The sequence below is a fragment of the Pleuronectes platessa genome, chromosome 5 (assembly GCF_947347685.1).
Source record: "Pleuronectes platessa chromosome 5, fPlePla1.1, whole genome shotgun sequence".
NCBI lineage: Eukaryota > Metazoa > Chordata > Actinopteri > Pleuronectiformes > Pleuronectidae > Pleuronectes > Pleuronectes platessa.
The window spans coordinates 8,884,028-8,905,289 of NC_070630.1; the positions used below are offsets into that span (position 1 = coordinate 8,884,028).

Sequence of the window (21,262 nt, forward strand, 5' to 3'; positions counted from 1 at the left end):
AATTCCTGTCAATCTGCTCGTGTTGATACGTTTAGTCTCGTTAAAAAGCTGCTAAAACTGTTAAATGATTTAACACCAACCACTAACACAAAGTGCTAATACATATACATATATTTACAATAAATATACTGTACCTCTGCCACTGTACTCTAACTCTGCCAAGGCCGAACTATCCTCTGTCCAGTTCTTTTAGTAGAAACACAAAAGGTCTGATAATCTAGAAGTTTGATTTTCTAGAAGTTCCTTGTCCATGAACAGCCACAGTGCCCCCCCCCCCCCCCCACTGCACCCAGCCAACTGTGTTATAACAAATACATAATTAAGATTGTAAATGCTTTATAGTCCAGTGTGAACTCCACCAGCTGGGATAGGCTCCAGCTCCCCTCTATGATCTTTACAGAAGAAGCGGTATGGATGAAAAACATAGTGAATCTGACTCTTAAAACCAAATCCTGTTTATCTCCTTGGCCGAGGTCATTATGTGGTTGTTTCATTTTACATATCTACAGTTTGTCCTCAGTGTCTGTCCCTTAAGTGACTTTTCAAAACCTCCGTTACTGTATCGTTACTGTGTTTTACTCCACTGTGTTTTCTGTAAAGTTAGTGTTATATGGGTCGTATTTTAAAATGTCATTTTGCAATTTGCAAACTACACTCCAAATAAAATGATTAGAATTTTCCTTTTAGTTCATCGCCTGAATTAAACATGAGTGGGATTTCTTATTTAGAATTTCTGCCAATTTGTAAGTGAGAAAAATTCAGTGAGGCTCAAAATCAACCACTCCAGAGCACTTTATTGAAAAACAATCAAACTGCATTAAAAGTGCTACATGTAGCCTGTCAACACCGATCACTCACTGCCACATCAAATCCAGAGTTCAGAATAATTACAAGAAAACAAACCAGTTTCAGTCCGAAAGACAAATAATCTAAATTCTCACCTAATTGTCTCATGTGTTTTACGGTAATAATATCAAATTATATCAAGCACCTTTTGAACACAAAAAAAAGAATCTCTACTTCAACAATGTCACGATTTTGGTTACATCCCATCTACCACGACCGGCGAAGAAACTCAAACAGAAGGTTCTCTCCCAAGTGAAGAGAGAAACTAACACACACACGGTTATTAAAACCTGAACTGTGGTTTTAGTTTTGGCTGAAGTTTTGCCCTGAACTTGTGAAGCGAGCCTGAGAAGAGTGAACTGAGCGTGACAGAGAAATGAAATAATACAATAAAAAAAATCATATGTAGTTATTTTTTTTACATTATTCAAATGTTACCCAAAACGTTATATTTTACAAGAACATCCAAACTCTAAGAGCACTCCACCGTTCATTATGGTTCACCAGGCATCCAGGCAGATCTTATAGGAATTGGTGTCTTAATGCTACGTCACCACATTATTGAAAATGTCTTTCTGAGCATGTAACTAAGATAAACTTCAATGAGACAGAACGCAGCAAATGAAAACTGAAATGAGCGACGCTGCGTTTACGTTGATCGGCAGAGCGACGGGAGCGTCGGTGCAAACGAAGCAGGAACCATCTTCTCTTGGAAACTTTCAGGTTTTCAACTTTCCCCAACAAACAACCGCTGTCCTGTTTACTCCCCACCAGCGCGGTCACACCAGCGAGCCGGCTTGGCTTTGAGCCGGCACCATGACGGCGACGGCGCCCGAGCGCGTCAGGGTGGAGGAGCTCATTTGTGGGGACACGGCGAGCGGGGGCGCCTGAGGCTGTGCCCCCTCAGTCCTGTGGGGGGGGACGCCGAGCAAAGAGCTCCTCACAATCTGCGGCGGGCCCCCGTTCGCACAGGGGGGCCGCTTGTGTTTACGTGACGGAGTGCCGCCCATGTTGTAACCAGGAAGTCCCTGTAAGGTGTTGGCCTCTCCGGGTCGCAGCTGGTAGGCGTTGATGACTGAGCCCGTGTCCGACACCGAGATGGGCGAGTACGGGTAGTGGTAGCTGGGCGGGTTCGGGTCTCGGGTCCGGGGACTGGTTGCTATGGAGGACAGCGTGCCGTTCTTGGACACGATGTCGGAGCCGGTGTTGCTCTTTGCCCACGACACTCGCTTGGGGGCCTGAGCATCCTCCCTGAGGGAGAGAGAGAGTCGGGATGAGAGGGAGGAAGAGAACACCAATATTACTATTTATCAAAATAAATCATATGAAATAAACAATCTTTTCTTGCTACCATGAAGTGAAAGTACACATGACGCACAGTCAGCTTATACATTACTACAGTATTAACAATGGGTTTATGTTACTGGTAATGTTAAGTATTTTGAGTGTTTGCTGGAACTAGAAAAGCGTTTTTAAATAGTTATTTCCCCCCAAAATATATATTTTATGAATTCTGTTTTCGTGACATTATCATAAGTCTTAATGCAGATAAACGATATTGTAGCTGTGTTATACTGAACTACACAATGTTCAGATGTGTTTCTAATATTCTGCGTGTTTAACTTCAATAATAATTACATTTCTTATGGTGTTAGAAAACTGAACATTATGTACAGTGCCTTGCATAAGTATTCACCCCCCTTGGACTTTTTCCCATTATGTACTGTTACTAACTGGAATTCAAATAGACTTAAATAAACTTTTTCCCGTTTGATCAACAAAACATGCATAGTACTTTGGAGGTGCAAAATACATTTTATTGTGACACAAACAATAATGAGAACAAAAAAGTTGACATCTGTTGGGTGCATAAGTATTCACCCCCCTGTGTCAATACTTGGTAGAACCCCCTTTCGCTGCATTTACAGCTGCAAGTCTTTTGGGGTTTGTCTCTACCAGCTTTGCACATCTAGAGATGGAAAGGTTTGTCCATTCTTCTTGGCAAAAAAGATGAAGCTCAGTCAGATTGGATGGAGACCGTCTGTGAACCGCAATCTTCAAGTCTTGCCATAGATTCTCTATTGGATTGAGGTCTGGGCTTTGACTGGGCCATTTTAAGACATTAACATTCTTTAATCCAAACCATTCCTTTGTAGCTCTGGCTGTATGTTTAGGGTCATTGTCCTGCTGGAAGATGAACCTCCGCCCCAGTCTCAAGTCTTTTGCAGACTGCATCAGATTTTCTTCAAGGATTTCCCTGTATTTGGCTCCATCCATCTTTCCCTCTATTCTGACCAGTTTCCCTGTACCTGCTGAAGAGAAGCATCCCCACAGCATGATGCTACCACCACCATGTTTCACTGTTGGGATGGTGTGCTCAGGGTGATGGGCAGTGTTGGGTTTTCGCCACACATAGCGTTTTGCATTGAGGCCAAAAAGTTCAATTTTGGTCTCATCTGACCAGAGCACCTTCTTCCACATGTTTGCTGTGTCTCCCACATGGCTTCTGGCAAACTCCAAACGGGATTTTTTATGGATCCCTTTCAACAATGGCTTTCTTCTTGCCACTCTTCCATAAAGGCCAGATTTGTGGAGTAGACGACTAATAGTTGTCCTGTGGACAGATTCTCCCACCTCAGCTGTGGATCTCTGCAACTCCTCCAGAGTAACCATGGGCCTCCTGGTTGCTTCTCTGATTAATTTTCTCCTTGTCCGACTCTTCAGTTTGGGTGGACGGCCTCCTCTTGGTAGGTTTGCGGTTGTGCCATATTCTTTCCATTTTCTTATGATGGATTTTATGGTGCTCAGAGAGATGTTCAAAGCTCTGGATATTTTTTTATAACCTAACCCTGCTTCATATTTCTCCACAACTTTATCCCTGACCTGTTTGGTGAGCTCCTTGGTCTTCATGATGCTGTTTGTTCAGTAATGATCTCCAACAAACTCTGAGTCCGTCACAGGACAGGTGTATTTATACTGAGATTAAATTGCAGACAGGTGGACCCTATTTACAAATTATGTGACTTGCAAATGTGACTTGTGAATGCAATTGGTCGCACCAGATCTTTGTTAGGGGTTTCACAGTAAAGGGGGTGAATACATATGCTCTCAACACTTTTCAGATTTTTATTTGTAAATAATTGTGAAATCCATGTAATATTTCCCCCCACTTCCAAATGATGCACTATTTTGTGTTGGTCCATTACATAAACTCACGATGAAATCAATTTTAATCTGTGGTTATACCATGACAAAATGTAGAAAAGTCCAAAGGGGGTGAATACTTATGCAAGGCACTGTATAAACTTGATAAACAGAGCTGCTCTACTGAATTAAACTGGACGTGTGCACGATGGCCTTACAGCAGGAAGGTTACAGAGTCCAACCCAGTCTTTTAGAGTTTGCATTTTGTGAGTGTCAATGGTGTGTGTATCTGTGAGTGGGCCGCCTCTTTCCCCATGTCGGCTGGGATTGGCTGCAGCTAACCCCCCCACCAACCCTCTGAGGACAAGGGGTATAGCTAATGGACGACTGGACGTGTGCCTCTAATAGTGACCAGCGAGGGTGAAGTGAAACTCACTTGATCTCGTTGGCCATCTCCTCCTCCGTGTCCCGCCTCCTCCTCAGGATGAATATGAGGAACAGCACCATGGCCATGAGACCCACCACCGACCCCAGGGTGGCCGCTGCGATCATGCCTGCGTTGGAAGCTTCAACAACAACAACACCACCAACACCAGTCAGTATTCAGCCTCACAACTGGGATTTAAATACACACTGTGGAGGAGGGAAGAAGGTTTTACTGTGGACGTACAGGTGATGACTTCCAGGTTAATGGAGCAGCTGTCGGAGCCGGCCGTGTTGCTGGCTCGGCACACGTACTTCCCCGACATGTTTTTAGTGAGGTTACTCAGCCGGAGGGTGCCGTGTCTCTCGTCTGCAACACAACCGCACAGTTACACACGCACACACACTGGAATCATTAAAGATACATGTGATCTCTGCAAGTGGGTGTAATAGAGCTAAACAAGGGAACTACATCGGTTAATATTAAACAACAATACTGAAGGTTTGGGAACTATTAACAAACACACAGTCACTGAAAGTAAGATTATACAATGGACTTAAAAAAAACTCAAATCTGATATTTAAACCAGAGAAAAGAGTTCCAATTTGAGTTATTGGACATTTCTGCTGCAGTTCATTCAATTTTCTACTGATGACTTTATTCTTGTAAAATCATCAATTCTTCTCGTAACATTATGACTTTAGTCTTATAAAATCCTAACTTTATTTTTGTGAAATTACGAAAAAAGATCCTTGTAAATTACAACTTAATCCTTGTAAATTACAGATTTTTTCAAGTTATATCACGACTTTTCTTCAGAATATTATGACCTCAATCTTGTAAATCACAACTTTTATTCTCCTCTGTTATTTTGACATTATTCTTGTAAAATCCCTACTTTATATTTGTAAAATAACATTTTTGTCTCATAATATTAAGAGCTTATTTTTGTAAATTACGAGTTTATTCTTGAAATCTCTACATTTCCCCCTTTGAGTGGCCCAATACTCGTCGTTCTTCCTTAATCCAGAATGTTTGGCATCGCAGACAACAGAGGACGACCTGCCACAATCTCACAACATGTTGCTCAGCACTTTTTCCTGTGTTCAGTGCTTTGGCAACCAGATATTTCCATTCAACGCAATCTGTTCTTGGCGAATCTGGCTTCAAACTGCTGTGTGGTCGCGAACATAGGCAGTAGAAAAATAAACAAGCTTTATTCGTGGCTTATCACAACAAATCCTCTCAAATCCAATCTTACACGTCACATTGCCGCATGTCTTCATGTGATGTGGTCTTTTGATTTGGTGGGGACGCAAGGAAATATGACTGTGTTTGTGTGTGTGTGTGGGGGGGGGGGGTTTGGTGGAATAACCCTTATAGAGTCTAGCTCACATAAAAAGGGTGATTCCTGCTTGTGCACCCCACAGAAAAAAGAAACAAATCAGGGACTCATCCAAATCATCCCCGACAAAAAGTCCAGGTTACGTCAGCAGGCAACATATTAATGCAAGAGACCAGACAATCAATCATCAGCGTATCCACACAGCCGCCGCCCTGGTGAGTGACGGCTGGACTGAGCTTCTGGTTTTGGCTGCAGCACAGTGAAAGTAGGCGGCTGCACACAGAGCCAGTCAACAACATAAATCTAATTGGTACAGTCACTGAGTGGCGTCACAAACTGTCTGATGCTGTTGATGGATTTCAGTCAACGCGAGGAGAAGCAAACACACAATAATTAGCTGGTGGTAATGAACAGATTTTAACCTGGGTGTTGTATTGTTTATCCTTTGGTCCAGCTGTTAAAATTCATGTCTGATATGAAAACCAACGCAGATGAGTCCGACGTGCACCTGAGCCGATCGGATTATTAATCCTACCAGTTGGAAATCCAGCTGTGAGGAATCAAACCCAATTGTGACAGATTAGCAGAACGTCAGCTGACTCGGAGCCCGGAGCGAGTTCCAGCCCGTGCACACTGATCAGATCCCAGTGGCGGAGGGAACATGACGCTACAGCTCTGTCTGAAGGAGCATTACTCATGTTACCCTGTCGTCACTGCAAGGTCAATGAGCAGCTTCTGTCAGAGCCCTGACACTTGATTAATGGGAATAGGACGCTCGGGGGACAGTTTGAAACATCACATGACAGCTTTCCAAATTCATGTGTCAAGATAATAACCTTTATAACCAATAACTGTCATTTACTAATCACTTATTTCATCAATTTGACTCTAGAATTACCAGCCTGTGGTTGTTTGCCTCCACCAACGCAGTGTTTCAGCCTGAATACAATCATTTTTCTGGATTCATACAAGGTCGCTGCGACCTTTGACTACATAAATCTAATCAGTTCATCTTTGTTTCCCAAGTAACAACTGATGAAAATGTTCCAGAGAGGCAGACTTGAGATATGTTCAAGAGGCTAAAAACATGAATTTAAGTGAACCCTTTCATAATGCCAAATAAGCATTTGGGGGGGGGGGGGGGGGTCACAGTAACTTTGACCTTTGACCACCAAAAGTATCAGCTCCACCTTCAGCCAAACAGGAACATTTTGCCAAATTTGTAGAAATTCCCTGAAGGGGTTATTGATGTTCACAAGAATGGGACAAACAACCCGGAAATATAAAAACAAACACACTCCTCTTCTAAAAGACATTGTGATGAAACATCTGAAACAGGACACAGCTGTCAATTCATTCACTTTTTTGATTAAGCCAAAATTTCAACCTTATAGGAAATAAATAAATATTCCTCATAACTTTTGCTTTGCAACAAGCCTCATTCAGCATCCAGGCTTGCTGTCATCCATGTGTAGCACACGATGGAAAGATGAATGAATGGAGTGACAGCCCAGACTAACACCACACAATTACAATAAAGATTGACATGGCAATTTCAACCCTCTATCACAAAATATGAATACACGCAACTATAAAAAATTTTTTAAAAAATTAAAAAATTACTCAAAAGTTTATTAATCTATGAATGTGCAAGGAGACTGGGAACATTAAAGGTTGAATGGGATTATCACCTGGTTTCACACCAGTGCTAAGCAGTTTATTTATTTACAGTAGATGGTTATCGTTCCTGAATCATAACTCTATTAGCATCCTGATAAGCTGGGTTGTTTTTTGCATTTAAAGCTTTTCTACAGTTTAAGCCTAACCGGGAGTTGACTCCAGACACCCTGACCCCTCAGGAGGTCAAAGGTTTACAGTGACCGAGACGTCACAAGCACATTAATGGAAAAACACAATTGCAAAAGCCACACAATGTAAACTTAACCACAACAGAAGTGAGAGAAAAAGAATGTCGACAATGAAACATTCAAATTTGTGGATTTTGCAGTTGTAATAGCTTTTACATACTGTATATGTTGTGGGTCTTGCAGTTGTTCTGTAGCGTTTGCAGTTGTGCTGTGGCTCTTGCAGTTGTGTAGTCACTTTTGCATTTGTGTTGTGGATTTTGCATTTGTGTTTTCCATTATTGTTCTTGTGTGAGATGTCCTGGCAACTGCACTGTTTGCAGGTGAGGGAGGGATGAATGGAGTTATGAGGAAAGAAGTAGAAACAGTTATGAGATGAAATCCTTACCCATGAACCCAAGCACCAGCATAGGCTGGGGGCAGGTTCTCCATTCTTTGCGGGAGGAAAAGATGGGTGAGACAGAGTGAGCATGAATGAAGGAGAGGGAGGGAGTGATATGCACCGACAGGACAGGGTGAAAGACGCTGCCGTCCCCAAATCCAAATGATGCCTCTCGGAGGGGTTGATTAAGTAATGACATGGGACGAGTTAGATTAGGAACAGAGGTCAACAGGAAATGAGGAGCAGAGAGAGAGGATCAGCAGAGAGATGGAAAAAAAACTAAAAAAATATGAGAGATCGCTGAAAGATAAGCAGCTGTGGCAGAGTGAAGTTCGAGTGTCAGAGAGAGAGAGAGAGAGAGAGAGAGAGAGCGCACACCAGTGCAGATAAAACGATGGAGCACAGGGTCGATGGCATTTAAGAGGTGCAGACACACATGTGAACCAGGCGTGAGTGCGCACACTACATCTCAAACCCCCCCGAGGCCAATGCACAATCGCAGGGAGTAGTTTTCATTCTGTCAGTCTGGGGACTTTTCTGCTATAAAGAGATGACGGGCCAGAGATCAAAACAGTTAAGTCAATACTCAATCAATCAGCCCGTGTCCCGCTGTGCAGAAACAGATGGTGTTGTCCCTGCAGCATTATCTCCAAACAAACATCAACAAAGTAATGCGACAAATGAGGCCCGTGCTCGACCTGCAGGAACGCACTTCCTTCTCCATTATGCTGGAGTGGACTGTGTGTCTCAATCTGTAAAGAGGCTTTCACGCTGGATGTTTTAAGAGGCATGATGGAGGCTCTTCCTCTCAGGAGCGTACGGAAACAACGATCAGCAAAGTAAAGCTCAGAGGCGACTTATCATCATGAACATGGGTTATGAGTGTGACCTCTGCCCCAGGTGCATGTCGGTGTCAGGGTCAACACGGAGGAGCGGGTCCTTTAGACCAGAACGTTAACAGGGTTGAAGATCATTTTCTCTACTGGACAGCTGAGCTAAGTGACAATAAGCTGCTTTATTTTAACAATGGTAAAAGAGGGTTTACAAATTGATTATTTTAATATATCATATTTCTGTAATAATCCAACAGTTTGCACACAACCGCTATAAAATGCAGCCAGGTAGATGAGGGAACCTGCATGTAGCCTTAGTGGTAAAACCCTGTTCAAACTGTATGGACAGTACTTGTTTACCACTGTTCTCTCTTCTTTGGATTAATTGTTGTGGTACTAAAGTGTCTGAGATCAACTCTCATCTGACACACATGAAGAATGTAGCAGGAGATTCAGACACTCCGAACATTCACACAAGAGGTGTCGAGGAGTAGAGCAGCAGAAAGCAAATTTCTCGAATCTCATTTTCCAATCCTTGTTGCCATCATCTATGTGCACGACACCTCTCTCTATCCTGAGATATTTGTATTCATTTTAGTTTTTAAAGTTGGCAACTGTCACGTGTTAGAAACGTCATCAACACAGACTCGCTCGTGCTGTATTCTCACATTCTCACAAAATTTCCAGACATTTAGTAATGTGTCGCTAACAGGAAATGTTTCCGTAAAATGTAAAAAGTTGAGTGCCTGTCTAAGATCTTCCACGTGAGAGCTACTTCCTCGTAATGACAGTACTCACTCTGCATCGGTGAGAAGAAAACCTCCGACAGGGGCGCGGCCTTGGTCCACTTGTACTGAGGGATGGGTTTTCCGTGACTGGACTTACAGCTCAGCGTCACGTTGCCCTTCACCACTGGGTTTCCTGTCATGGTGCACACCGGCGGCGAGGGGGGGACTGGGCAGAGAGACAGACAGTGTTATTAAGTTAACAGAAGAATAAAGGATCAGTGACCCCTTACTGAACTTGATCATTTGTATATTATTTGTAATCCACTGCCAGTGACGTGGAGATGGCAGCAGCCATATTGCAAAAAAAAAAATGGAAAAAAAAACGTGTTTTGACGCCCACCCCTCCCCCTTTGTCCCATCTGCTGCTGGAGGATGACATAATGGCCTGTGAATCCCCCAACAACAGATGAGTTTTATTTGTACAGTGCTTACCCACACAAATACAAGATGTTTAACAGACGGGTCCAATCCAAAATCCTCCAAAATATGTTCGGCATTTGCTCTGGCTGGATTTCCAGAGGAAGAGTGTGAGCCGTGCTGCAGACTGCTGTGATTAAAGCTGACCTCTGAAATTGCTTTGACGCTGAGCTGCCGTACCTTTGACATTAAGGTGTATCTCTCCTGAAATGCCATTACTTCTAGGGATGAGGACGCTGCAGACGTAACGCCCCGAGTCCGACTCCTGTGTGTTGTTGATGTAGATGGAGAGGTTGGCCGAGGGCATGGCCGCGCTGAAGCCCACCCTGGTGGTGTAATCGCTCTGACCGAGCCCGACCTCACCGGAGCTGAAGTTTATCACCTGCACAGAGAAAACACAATCACGGAAACCCTTTAAATCTGTCTAATGCAGATAGTATTAAGTATTATTGCACAAATTAATTCATTAGTGATAATTAGGATTATGCAATGGCAGTTTCCGTTTAACTCTATAACCTCAAACAATATTTATATATCACATTTTAATTAATTTGCTGCAGGCATTTTAGAAAGTGCAGATTAACCCTATAACAGAAATCTATGTGCTTCATAAAGATAATCTGGACATGTACAGATGGTGGATGTTGAATTTTAGGCTGATTTTCTGTTTGAGCTAAACTCAGACATCGTACACTGAAACTGTTCAGATTATAATAATCATGCAAAGACCCTTCACAAACACACACACACACAGACGTACACACACATGCACTGACAAACACACACACACACACACACACACACACACACAGACACACACAATATGGGCAGATATATGTCACTGGAGGTCCGTGCTTCATATAGGAGGTTCAGTGGAAATCAGAGATGAAATGTCATTAGTGTCATCCGTTCATTAATGTCACTCGTCCATCCATCCTTCCTTCCTACTCAGCAGTGGTGTTGGACATAATCCTAATCTCCACAGATCATCTTTTTTTTCACCTTGCACATCATCAGATATGTTTCTCAGAATGTTACAGAACCATGAAAACAAATAATGACTCCTCTCCTCTTGCATAACATTAAGCATTGAAAGGACAGACAGGCCCTGGAAGAGCATAAAAAAAAAAGACACAACATTATAGCAGCTGTCTGGTTTTTAACGTCGTGGCTCATCTGTATTTGTGACTCAGGCAGGAAAATAAAAGATTTCAATCACATTCCTTATGTTTCAAAGTGTAAATAAATCTACAGTGATCTGCCACAACATTACCTGGTTTCATGATGTGGTTAATGGGTGTAGCTCAATGGTCACTAATAGGTGGACCATGGTCCGGATCCAGACTTAGATGCCATTGTACCTGGACATTTAACCCTTAAATCACTAAGAATTACTTTGAGAGAGCATCTTGGAACAGTTCTTTTTTTTTCTCCTTAGCAGCCCACGGAACTCGCAGACCAATTGCATTGGTCGTAAATAATCTCACAATCTCACAACTCAGCCAATCAAATCTGTGAATTCTGATTGACTGGAGTCGGAGAGTGAAATACACAGAGCAGGGAGCGAACGAGAGGAGGAGGAAGACAGCAGGAAGTGAGTCAGAGAAGAGTAACTTCAAATAGTTCAAAAAGAGAAAAGTCAACAGCGAGTAACCAAGTTTTAAACAAAAAAGGAAAGGTGAAACTTAACTTACTCTTTAATTTAGGCTATTTTTATATGAAGCACAACAACTACCTGCTTTGAATTATTTTGTAGTTGACGTGAAGATTATTCATCTAATATTTCAATAACTATTGCAATGAATCACAAAACTAGTTAAGACATTTTGATGTTTCAGACCTTTGCTTGAGGAAATGTTCTCTATCTGGACCGCTCTGAAGTTGAATTTAATAACGCAGGTGTAGCTGGTTATTCTATAGGATTTACTGAAATTAATTTATTTTGAGCTTTCTACACTATATCCAACAGCCATATTGATTAATCTGTTGATTTGATCTAGAAAAGGGCTCATGTTTTTGTCTTCACATCCACTGAAGCTATTGAATTCAAAGAAAGCAGCAAATTATGTTATTAGAAGAGCTGGAGAGTGTTTTTGTAGTTTGCTTAAAACAACTTCAATATTAATATGATCGTCAAAACACTAATCATGGTCCCAGTTCTGATATTTGGGTTTATCGATGTCTACATCAGCATGAGTGTCAGTGAACTGTACTTGACTTGAATCCCTGTAAAGAGTCTCTCCTGTCCCTGCTCCACCAGAGGTCAGAGCGGGGTTAACTACACAGCAGATCAGTGCAGATCCATGTTCCGACCTCCTCACCTGCCGCGACTTATTCCCCATGAATTGCCAAATGACAGAGTTCCTGGAAATGTCGGAGTTGGGGCTGTACCAGGCTTGTAGCACCACCATCTCGCCTTTCACCACCTCCAGCTCCCCTCTGGGGATCTCCACCTTGTGGGTGTCACCTGAAACACAGACCAGTATGGAAATGGTTAATCTCCTCCGTTATGTGACAGAGTTTTTTAACTTATTTACATTTTTATTAATTTCTTGATTTATAAAAGAGCCATTTATCTTTTCCGTGGTTAACATTTTAGAACTGATCAAAGATGATCAGTGACAATGATGAAGATCATAGAAACACACTCAAATAATTGACTGATTCAACTCAATTTATTTAAAGTTTGTTTTTAACTTTTTGTCTAAATCTGTTTTGTGAATGAGGGTTTTATTTTCATTGATGGACGAAATATTGCTAAATCTAATCATATTTATATTTTTGAAGTGATCCAACCGATGTACTGATGATCAATATGAGAGGACCTGCTGAGAATGAAGTGGTATAAAAAGTAAAAAACAGGAACATGTTATGAAACGTTGAGGTTTACAAATGTGATATCAGCTCATCTGATCTGTTAACGTTTTCAGAATCAACAGTGACCATTCGATCTCAAACATGCTGAGACACAACAATCACATTTTGTGCTGTCTTCTACTCTTTTAAAATAAAAATATATATCAAGCTACAGTTAAGGCGAATACAAATGCACGAGAATCATGTGGGAGCTGAAGAAAACCAAGTGATAAGCAGAGACTGTGCTTTAAATAAGTGTAAACATATTATCATTAAAAAGAAAAATCTCGTGTGCGTCTGAGTTAAATGAAAATGTCCAAATGTGACATTTGAACGAGAAAAGGTTTATGTTCAGGTTGAAATTGTTCAATTAAAAAGTTAACAAGTTTTCTTAACTCATAAAAGAAAATATATATGCAACATTAAAAATCAAAAGCATGTGTTTCAGGGGAAGTTCAGATCTCCTTAAGTTCAACACGCAGGGTTGCCTCTTATAATAATTTAATGATGACTGTATACTGGATATAACATATTCCAATGTTCCTTTTTTATTACACTTTTCCTCATGAAGAATAAAGGGAGATCCACTTCCAGGCAAATGAGCACTAAGTCCGATAAAGCACATCTACTTGTCTTAGTGCATCTGTGAAAAAATCTAATCTTAAGAATTTAAGAAAAGAGGATGGTAGGAAAAAATTGTGATCGTCTATTTATGACTCAAGAACTTAATTGTCTAATTGTCATCCTCAAATTAAATTAAAGATTTACCAGGGAAGATATTCAAGTATAAAAACCAGCAACTATATCATGAAAATATAGTCAGCATATAACATGAATATACAGTCAAGAAAATACAAAGCATGTGGTGTCCCCCTCATCACTCCCCCCCCCCCCATTTACTGTCATTGCTCAAAGCTTAAACACATTTTAATCCTGAAAACGAGCAGAAGAAGATTGTTAAGGAGAAGAAACAATGATCATGATGATGTGAAGGAAGAATCGAGGAGAGGAAAGGAAGCGAAAGACAGGGAAGAAGATGATGGGAATCTTTAAAAGAGGAGGAGGAGGTCTGACTCACAGGGTGCTCCGTCACCCGAACCCGACAGCTGCAGCTGGATCAAGTGATCCCAGCAGTCGGTGTCTATCTGTGTCTCCAGCTTGAAGATTGGTTCAATAAAACTCAGACCAAGTAAAAAAAAAAAAAAAAAAAAAGTATTTGTTGCCACTAAATCCCGTGACTGTAGAAAAACTGTGGAGAGTTTCCCTCACGTACTAAAATATACAGAGGGAGTGCATCCTTAGAGAGAGAGTGGGGGGAGAGAGAGTCGGAGAGAGATGGAGAGTCAGAGAGAGAGAGAGAGAGAGAGAGAGTGAGTGTTATGATCTCCAGCTGAGATCTCCACATCTGTTCAGCCCGGCACGCCTTCCTCCTTTTCCAGACTGAAAGCATGTAGAGGCAGAGAAGTAGCAGATTGGTGGTGGTGGTGGGACGCGGGGGTGCACCGACCGAGAGGAGGGAAATATATGTGCAGGTGTGAGAGAGAAAGACAGAAAGCACGGGTAAAAACCGAGGAATGAATTTGTTTGGACACGTGCTTCTGCCGCAGTGACTTGGTGCTTTCTTATTCCTCCTGGGACGATTTGACCTCGGCTGCTGCAGTGCTCTCCTGTCCCCTTAATTTCTGAATCTCTGAATCTGGTAAGTCCTGCTGACTAATCCCCAAACAATCCTGGGCTCAATCCTCTCACCTCACGTGAGCAAAAGAGCTCAGCGGGACATGGATATGATGTAACCCACTTCTCCCGGCAACGCCCCCTTTGTCATATCATCATAATCATCATCACGGCAAAAGCATTTACATTCTCTAAATTCCGATTAGCGGATGGTTTTGCTTTACATTAAATCGTATCCATGTCATGCGATCTGTGCTGAGCCGGATGGTGGATTTCACGTGTCGTGGGTCTGAAGTAAAGCGCTCAACACGTCAGGAAAATCTGGTAACACGCACTTTAATAAATATAAATATCCAACATCTAAAACGGGCAGAAAACATCCTGGCATGATTATATAAGAAAATAGACTAGGCAATATGGATTATATTTTTACAAAATGATAGAAACTGATTGATAAACTTGAGTTTTCTTTAAAACGCAGCCGGATCCATCTTTCATCAAACAAAACTGTTCTAAACACAGACCCAAAAAAGGATGTCACAATTCCACCGTGGGTAAAAAATAAACTTTGACCAGAGAAACTGTTTTTGTTTTTAAAGTGAATGATACATCGCTTGAAAGATGATTTCTCCCTCGTCACTGTTTACATAATTGAAGCACAGATATAAAGATGGAAAACGTGACAGCTATCCAAACGTGTCACGATCACAAACTGGTGGTCGGCTGCAGTAGAGGTCACATGTCCCACCTCCTCCACGTTAACAGACGGGAGGTTTACCACAAAAACAGTCAAATTACAATACACCCACAACTCTGATGTGTATTGTGAGAAATTAATACAAAATGCAGGCAGCATCTAATCGTAAAACATGTCTTCCTATCCATCATTTGCTCAAGTCAGTGGTGTAGAGCAAAGCCACCTCCTGAACATGCATGAGATTAACATCTTTACTATCATCCTCACAGCTGCAGCAGCCGTCGTTGTATCGGCCTGTTTCTGATTCATAATGTACGGCAGCCCAAAGTCTCTTTTTTTAAAGATTCTGTTAAAGCTTCAATCTCATTTCCACTAATGTTTTCTCAGCCGCAGCGGCAAATAAACTGATGAGCTGCGACAACAATGCAACAATGTGGAGAAAGACTCTTGTTCGGGATGTGATTGTCTGCATTGACAACGAATGCCTGGAATCTCTTTGCCCCGTATAATGCTATAAAGTGCTGTGTTGCATCTTGATTAATATACATTGTGTCGTGCAGAGCACACAATCAGAAAGGATCAGGTTTTCTGTAGGTTGATGAGGGCATGTTGCACTCATGGGAGTGATTGGCAGCTTTAGGGGCCATGCAGTGGTGGAGGCCGACGGTAATTCTGAATGCTACACAGCTATTCCATGATGAAGCAGGATAATGCCCTGTAGTCTCCCCACTCCAGACTATTCTTGTGCTTCTTTGAGCAGGTTTATCCTCAGAACTGTGTCATTCAATTGTTTATTAAATGAAGGAAAATCTTCACTAATCCGCGGCCGTCTCCATCTGGGATGTGTGTGTGTGTGGCTGCAGACACACACACACACAGACGGAGTGTTCAAGATGTGGATATGGGTATGAATTCAACTTAAATCCCTCACAAGAGGGGGAAAAAATGGGAAAAGCTGCCAATTAAGAGGGTGCAGATATGATACCATGTGGCCTCATTAAACTCGTCTTAATTATATTTTTCCAGAGGCTAATGCTCAGCCACGCTTTATATCTTCTAATTGGATTCTTCTCTTTAGAATAAACAATGTTTTTTGTTTTCCTGCAGGGCATCCTGGCTTTGAGATGTTGGCACAAACTCAGCTGCAAGAGCAATTAAGACGTCAGGGATGTTGGACCCGCAAAACAATCAGGGAGCAGTCGACCATGTCGCCCATGCACGTGTGTGCCGGGGGCACAATTACGAGATCAATTGTGCATGAGCTGTAGTATCTCAAGCCGCCAATAGAGGGCAACACATTCATGTGAAAAAAGCAGATCATGTGATTATGACTTAAAAACCCCAGTGGAAATCATCTTATCAGCAGAAGTCTCAAATCTCTGAACATTGAACTCCACATGTGAATACATGAGAGGAAAGTAAAGCAGCAGAGTGAGACTCTGAAAACCAGGCTGAGCAGGTTTAGGTTTAAAAATAACCACATAGGTGTCTCACTTTTTACTGGAGTACATGTAATTTGCATGTCTAACTAGGCATCTCGACCCAATTCTGCCGTGTGTTGTTGTGATCAAGTGAAGGATAAGAAGTCAGTCCCCCTCTCTCGACGCCCTCAGGGAACCATGTAGGCCTTTGTGAAGATAAACTGATCCTCCTTAACCAGCCTCACTCTATCTCCCTGAGTAATCTCCCTGCTTCCTCCCATGTCTTTCTGTCATGTGAGTCTCTCTCTCTCTCTCTCTCTCACTCACTCTCTGGAGCTAAAGCTTCAGTGGAGGTTCTCCATTTATACCAAGTGAAAACCACAAATGTTTAGGGTCTTAAAAAGGGGACGATGAGTGATTTTAAATATTGGTTAAAGGATATGTTGTAAAAGTCAAACAATTTATGTCCACAACCTTTAAGATAACGAAAACCCCTTCATATTTATAATACATCTATATATCTTCACTTTTATTTAAAACCACAGATTCCATATTTCATATTTTTTACCATTGAGCCTTGTAATAATGTTTATTGTGATTTGGTGCTACATTACATTTTTAGTCACATGTCATCACTTGGTCTAAAAGTATCTTCAAATTCACGTTCACATTTCAACAATTTCGAACTGCACTAAAAAAAAGAAGGGAATAGGGGGCGTGGCCGGCTAGCCGCTGGGCGTGTATTATGCTAATGATCCGCACCATTCTTCACACAGCTTCTCAGATACTTTGGTGTCATGACTGTCAGCACAGGACACTTTTGTCTGCTAGTGTCCTCCATCTTTGTAGCAAAACAAACTAACTGGTTTGCTTTACTGATCACTGGTCAAAAGGGCATGTGGATAGTGAGCGCCCTCTGCTGGATCACGCAAACTTTGTTACACAACAACTGGTATAGACAGTTTCCCATCTACAAGCAATTGACAGTGCTTCACATTTTTCGGTAGAAATCAGATTCACACTTGTAATTTGGAGGTAAACATGTAAAACACGTCCTTGTAACCACACGAGAAGTTTGATTAACGTTTGAATTCTAGCAGGTACGTGTTTCTGTGACAAACAGCAGCTAACTATGCTTTTCTGAACTCTACAACGTGTTCTGTCTTTGCCGAGCAGGGATCTGTGTCAGAGCAGCAATAACAAAGTCATCGGATGACCCCATAAACAAGGAGCCATGCAAGAACAAACAATTTAATCATGAATAATTTAATCAGATTTGTTCCCCTCATTATATCATTTCATTGATGTGGCTTGTTCATGGATCTAGAGGACCTCTGGTTTTTCACTTCAATTAAGCCATTTAACAAGTGAGACACTTCAAATGCAAACAGATTTTCCAGATGTGTAATAACACAGAAGATAAGTGAGCCTAGAAAAAAGTGTTGTTGTTCTCTGATATTTAGACAGATCGGATAGGGAGGAATTTAGGACAGCAAAATAGCCTTGTCGTAGTAAAACTGCACATTGGAATGACCCTACAGGCTTCAAACAGATGGTGCTTCAATAATAAATATTTGGGGAAGGCTCCTTTAAATTGGATTACATTAGTGTATTCTCTGCAGCTATTTTAAACCATTTTGAGTTTGCTATCTCATCACAGTAGCTTTAATCCCTCTTAACTTTTGATTGTGTTTAAATTGATTCTCTTCGCACACATGGCTCCAAACTCCGGCATCCTCCCTCTGGTTCTTACTGCAGAACTCGCTTGATTCTACTCTCACGTGCACAAACATGCACACGTGAAGTCATGCAGGCAAAATAAATATATACCTAAGTACAACGTTGCACAGAAATAAATATACATTATTTTGGCATTATAATCTTTCGGTCCCAGCAGATGACCCATTCCACTCAGAAGTCAGTCACTGTGCAACCGAGGTGAAGGATTTCAAACCTACTGACTTATGAACTTAAAAGTTTATTTTCAGTCTGTAGCTAGATTTATATCATGCATTTTTCTTCAGACCCATATGAGGTCACCGTGACAAACTTGACCTTCACAAAGAGCAGTCTTGGAATATCATGTTCAAGTTTCCGTTTGCCAAATGTGAAATCCTTATTCTCTCAAAGATAATGTGTTCACCAGGCACAAAAGGGTTTGTGAGGTCACAGTGACCTTGAAGTTTGACCTTCAACCACAATGTTCACCAGCTACATCATTTATTTTTCCTTTGTATCATTTGGTATAGAGTAAAGAGAAACTAACCGCTACCACCACAGACATCACAGATCATCATTGGTGAACGTAAACACTGCAGCTGCGCTTTGCAAAACTAAACAGGGAGATGAAACTCCCAATAAATCTCTATAAAGCTGAGAGGAACTTCTGTTTGTCTGTTGGTTCTTCACTGAGAGCGACCCCTCTCTCATAGAGGCCTCGATATGGTCATGTGGTCCCAGTGCACCCAGTAAAACACACGCCTCCAAAAAGAGCCCAACAGTTACATTCAATTCAATAAAGCTGCACCAAATTACGCACATTCATAGATTTCAGCTTCCTGATTTCCACACCAAGATCAATGAATTATTCACTGGAAAACAGTGAACATTTTGAAAAAGCGCCCAATCATGCTAAATTAAATGGAGTGGGGAAAAAAACTGGATCTGCCCCCTGATCCATATCCGCAGCAGAATTTAACGACTAATTTCGTGTTAATTCATTCGGTAGATTTTGTGTATCTCACTCACAATCAACGAGTCAACAAACACCGGACATGGGTGAAAACATAACCTCCTGCGTGGAGGTAAAACCATCAGACCTCGGTGTGACACAACATTTTTGGGGCCCAATCAAAAAGCGTCACTTTCTCATTGCAAAAACTATAACCTGCTATTCAGCAACATTAAATCATCAGAAGCACAATGAATGCCGAGATGCATTGACGTCATTGAAAAAAAAACAAAGTTGACATGTTTATTCATTGTGTATGTTGTGTGGGCGTGTCTTTCACCCCCAGCCTACAAACCCTCACCGCAGTTCAATGACCTTTTGAACCTTTTCACGCGCCGACTGTTTGTTTGTCCTCTGACTCTCCTTACAAGATTTATTTACATGCGTGATTATGCATTTATAGCCACAGCGGCGGCGGGCATGCTGGTGTGTTTTTTTCTGAATGCCTTTCATGTCTTCTTACAGCGCTGACATCCTACACACTTAACCACAATGCCCCTCGGAGCTGAACACAACACCTGACAGGCAACAGAGGAGCAGGTTTCTATAGTCAGCCAGGGAAGGAGGGAGCAGTGGGTTTGATCACATGCAAATACCACACACACAGGGGATATAGGTGTTTACGTACGAAAACAAAGAGTCTCATTGTGGACCAACTTTACTGAATTATGCAGAAGGCTTGCATCTGTTTGTGTGTGCATACTAATGAGCTGAGAGAATATTTAGACCCAGAGAAAGAGTCTGTAAAGTGGCTGGTGTCTTTTTGTGTTTTTGCCGAGTTGGTCCGTCCGACCGGGAGCAGTGGATGCCAGTGGTCTTTTTTATCCCAGCTGTCCATCACACGTCCCCCTGTGCCCTTCCTTACCCCTCCTCCAGCCAGCTCTGGGCTCCTCGTGGCAGGGAATGAAAGGCAAACTGAGAGCTTAAATGGGTCTGCAATGTTACACCACAACAGGGCCCATGACCACCCCGCCGCCCCCGACACCGACTCTGGTCTTTGAAGAAGATATTTATAAACCATTAGTGTGGCAGCGTGGCGAGGGTTGGCTGTTTTATCTCCCAGATCTGTCATGTGCTACCATGCACGAGGCGAGCTGCGCTGACAGACTGACAGAGTGGCGGCTGATAGGACCTCTGCAGCACAAGCCCAGAGTGGTAGGCGGCGGCCGAGGGCCCCCCCGAATGCCTCGCCACTTCACTGCCGGTGGGACGTGGGGAGGGTTTAATGCAGTGAGACCGTAATTAAGAAGTTGAGTGATCTGATTACCGACTTAAATTGAGCTCTCATCAGAGATGAATTACAGGATGAGACTTATGAGCTACAACACGACACACTGAAACGCCTCCCAAGCATCTGAACATCTGGAGAGAGAAACTGTTCTTCTTGAGTGTTTATAGGAATCACTTATAGAAACACTTGTATTCTTCTGGAAGTTTTAAAGTCTGCTAGTATTATATAAACTGTTGTTTTTTACGTGTGATTATTGATACAAATTGTTACTTACATACGTAAATAAAACGTTGTACAGCTAAGTAACTCAACTGTATAAGATCTCTGTTTAAAGTAATTCCTTGACACTTAGACCATGTCCACACAAGCTCAACAAACTTTTTCTTCTGTGTTTCTAAGTATGTAGCTCTAAGTCACTAGACTTGTAAAGGCCTTCCAAAGGGCAGATGTTCAAAAACACCTTTTTCTATGAATCCGTACTCATGTAAAATCGAGCATTTTGGAAACAGCGTATTTCACAAAGGCCCTCTGTTGCTTTGTGTAATGAGCATGCACAGAACAACAACAACAATGGCGGCTATAAACTGGTTTCTCTACGTTCGGTTTGC

At 41.9% G+C, this 21,262-nt stretch overlaps 1 protein-coding gene across 1 annotated transcript in view; it reads right to left on the bottom strand.

Annotated features, from left to right (window-relative positions):
- Window positions 1-1,625: 1,625 nt before the first annotated feature.
- esamb (endothelial cell adhesion molecule b) overlaps window positions 1,626-21,262 on the bottom strand; it is a 41,886-nt gene continuing 22,249 nt past the window's right edge. The window contains exons 2-8 of the mRNA XM_053422909.1: window positions 12,366-12,511; window positions 10,225-10,426; window positions 9,638-9,793; window positions 8,013-8,057; window positions 4,661-4,783; window positions 4,427-4,556; window positions 1,626-2,097 (exon numbers count right to left, since the gene is read on the bottom strand). Coding sequence (XP_053278884.1) covers window positions 1,626-2,097; window positions 4,427-4,556; window positions 4,661-4,783; window positions 8,013-8,057; window positions 9,638-9,793; window positions 10,225-10,426; window positions 12,366-12,511 — 1,274 coding nt within the window. The remainder of the gene's footprint in view (window positions 2,098-4,426; window positions 4,557-4,660; window positions 4,784-8,012; window positions 8,058-9,637; window positions 9,794-10,224; window positions 10,427-12,365; window positions 12,512-21,262) is intronic.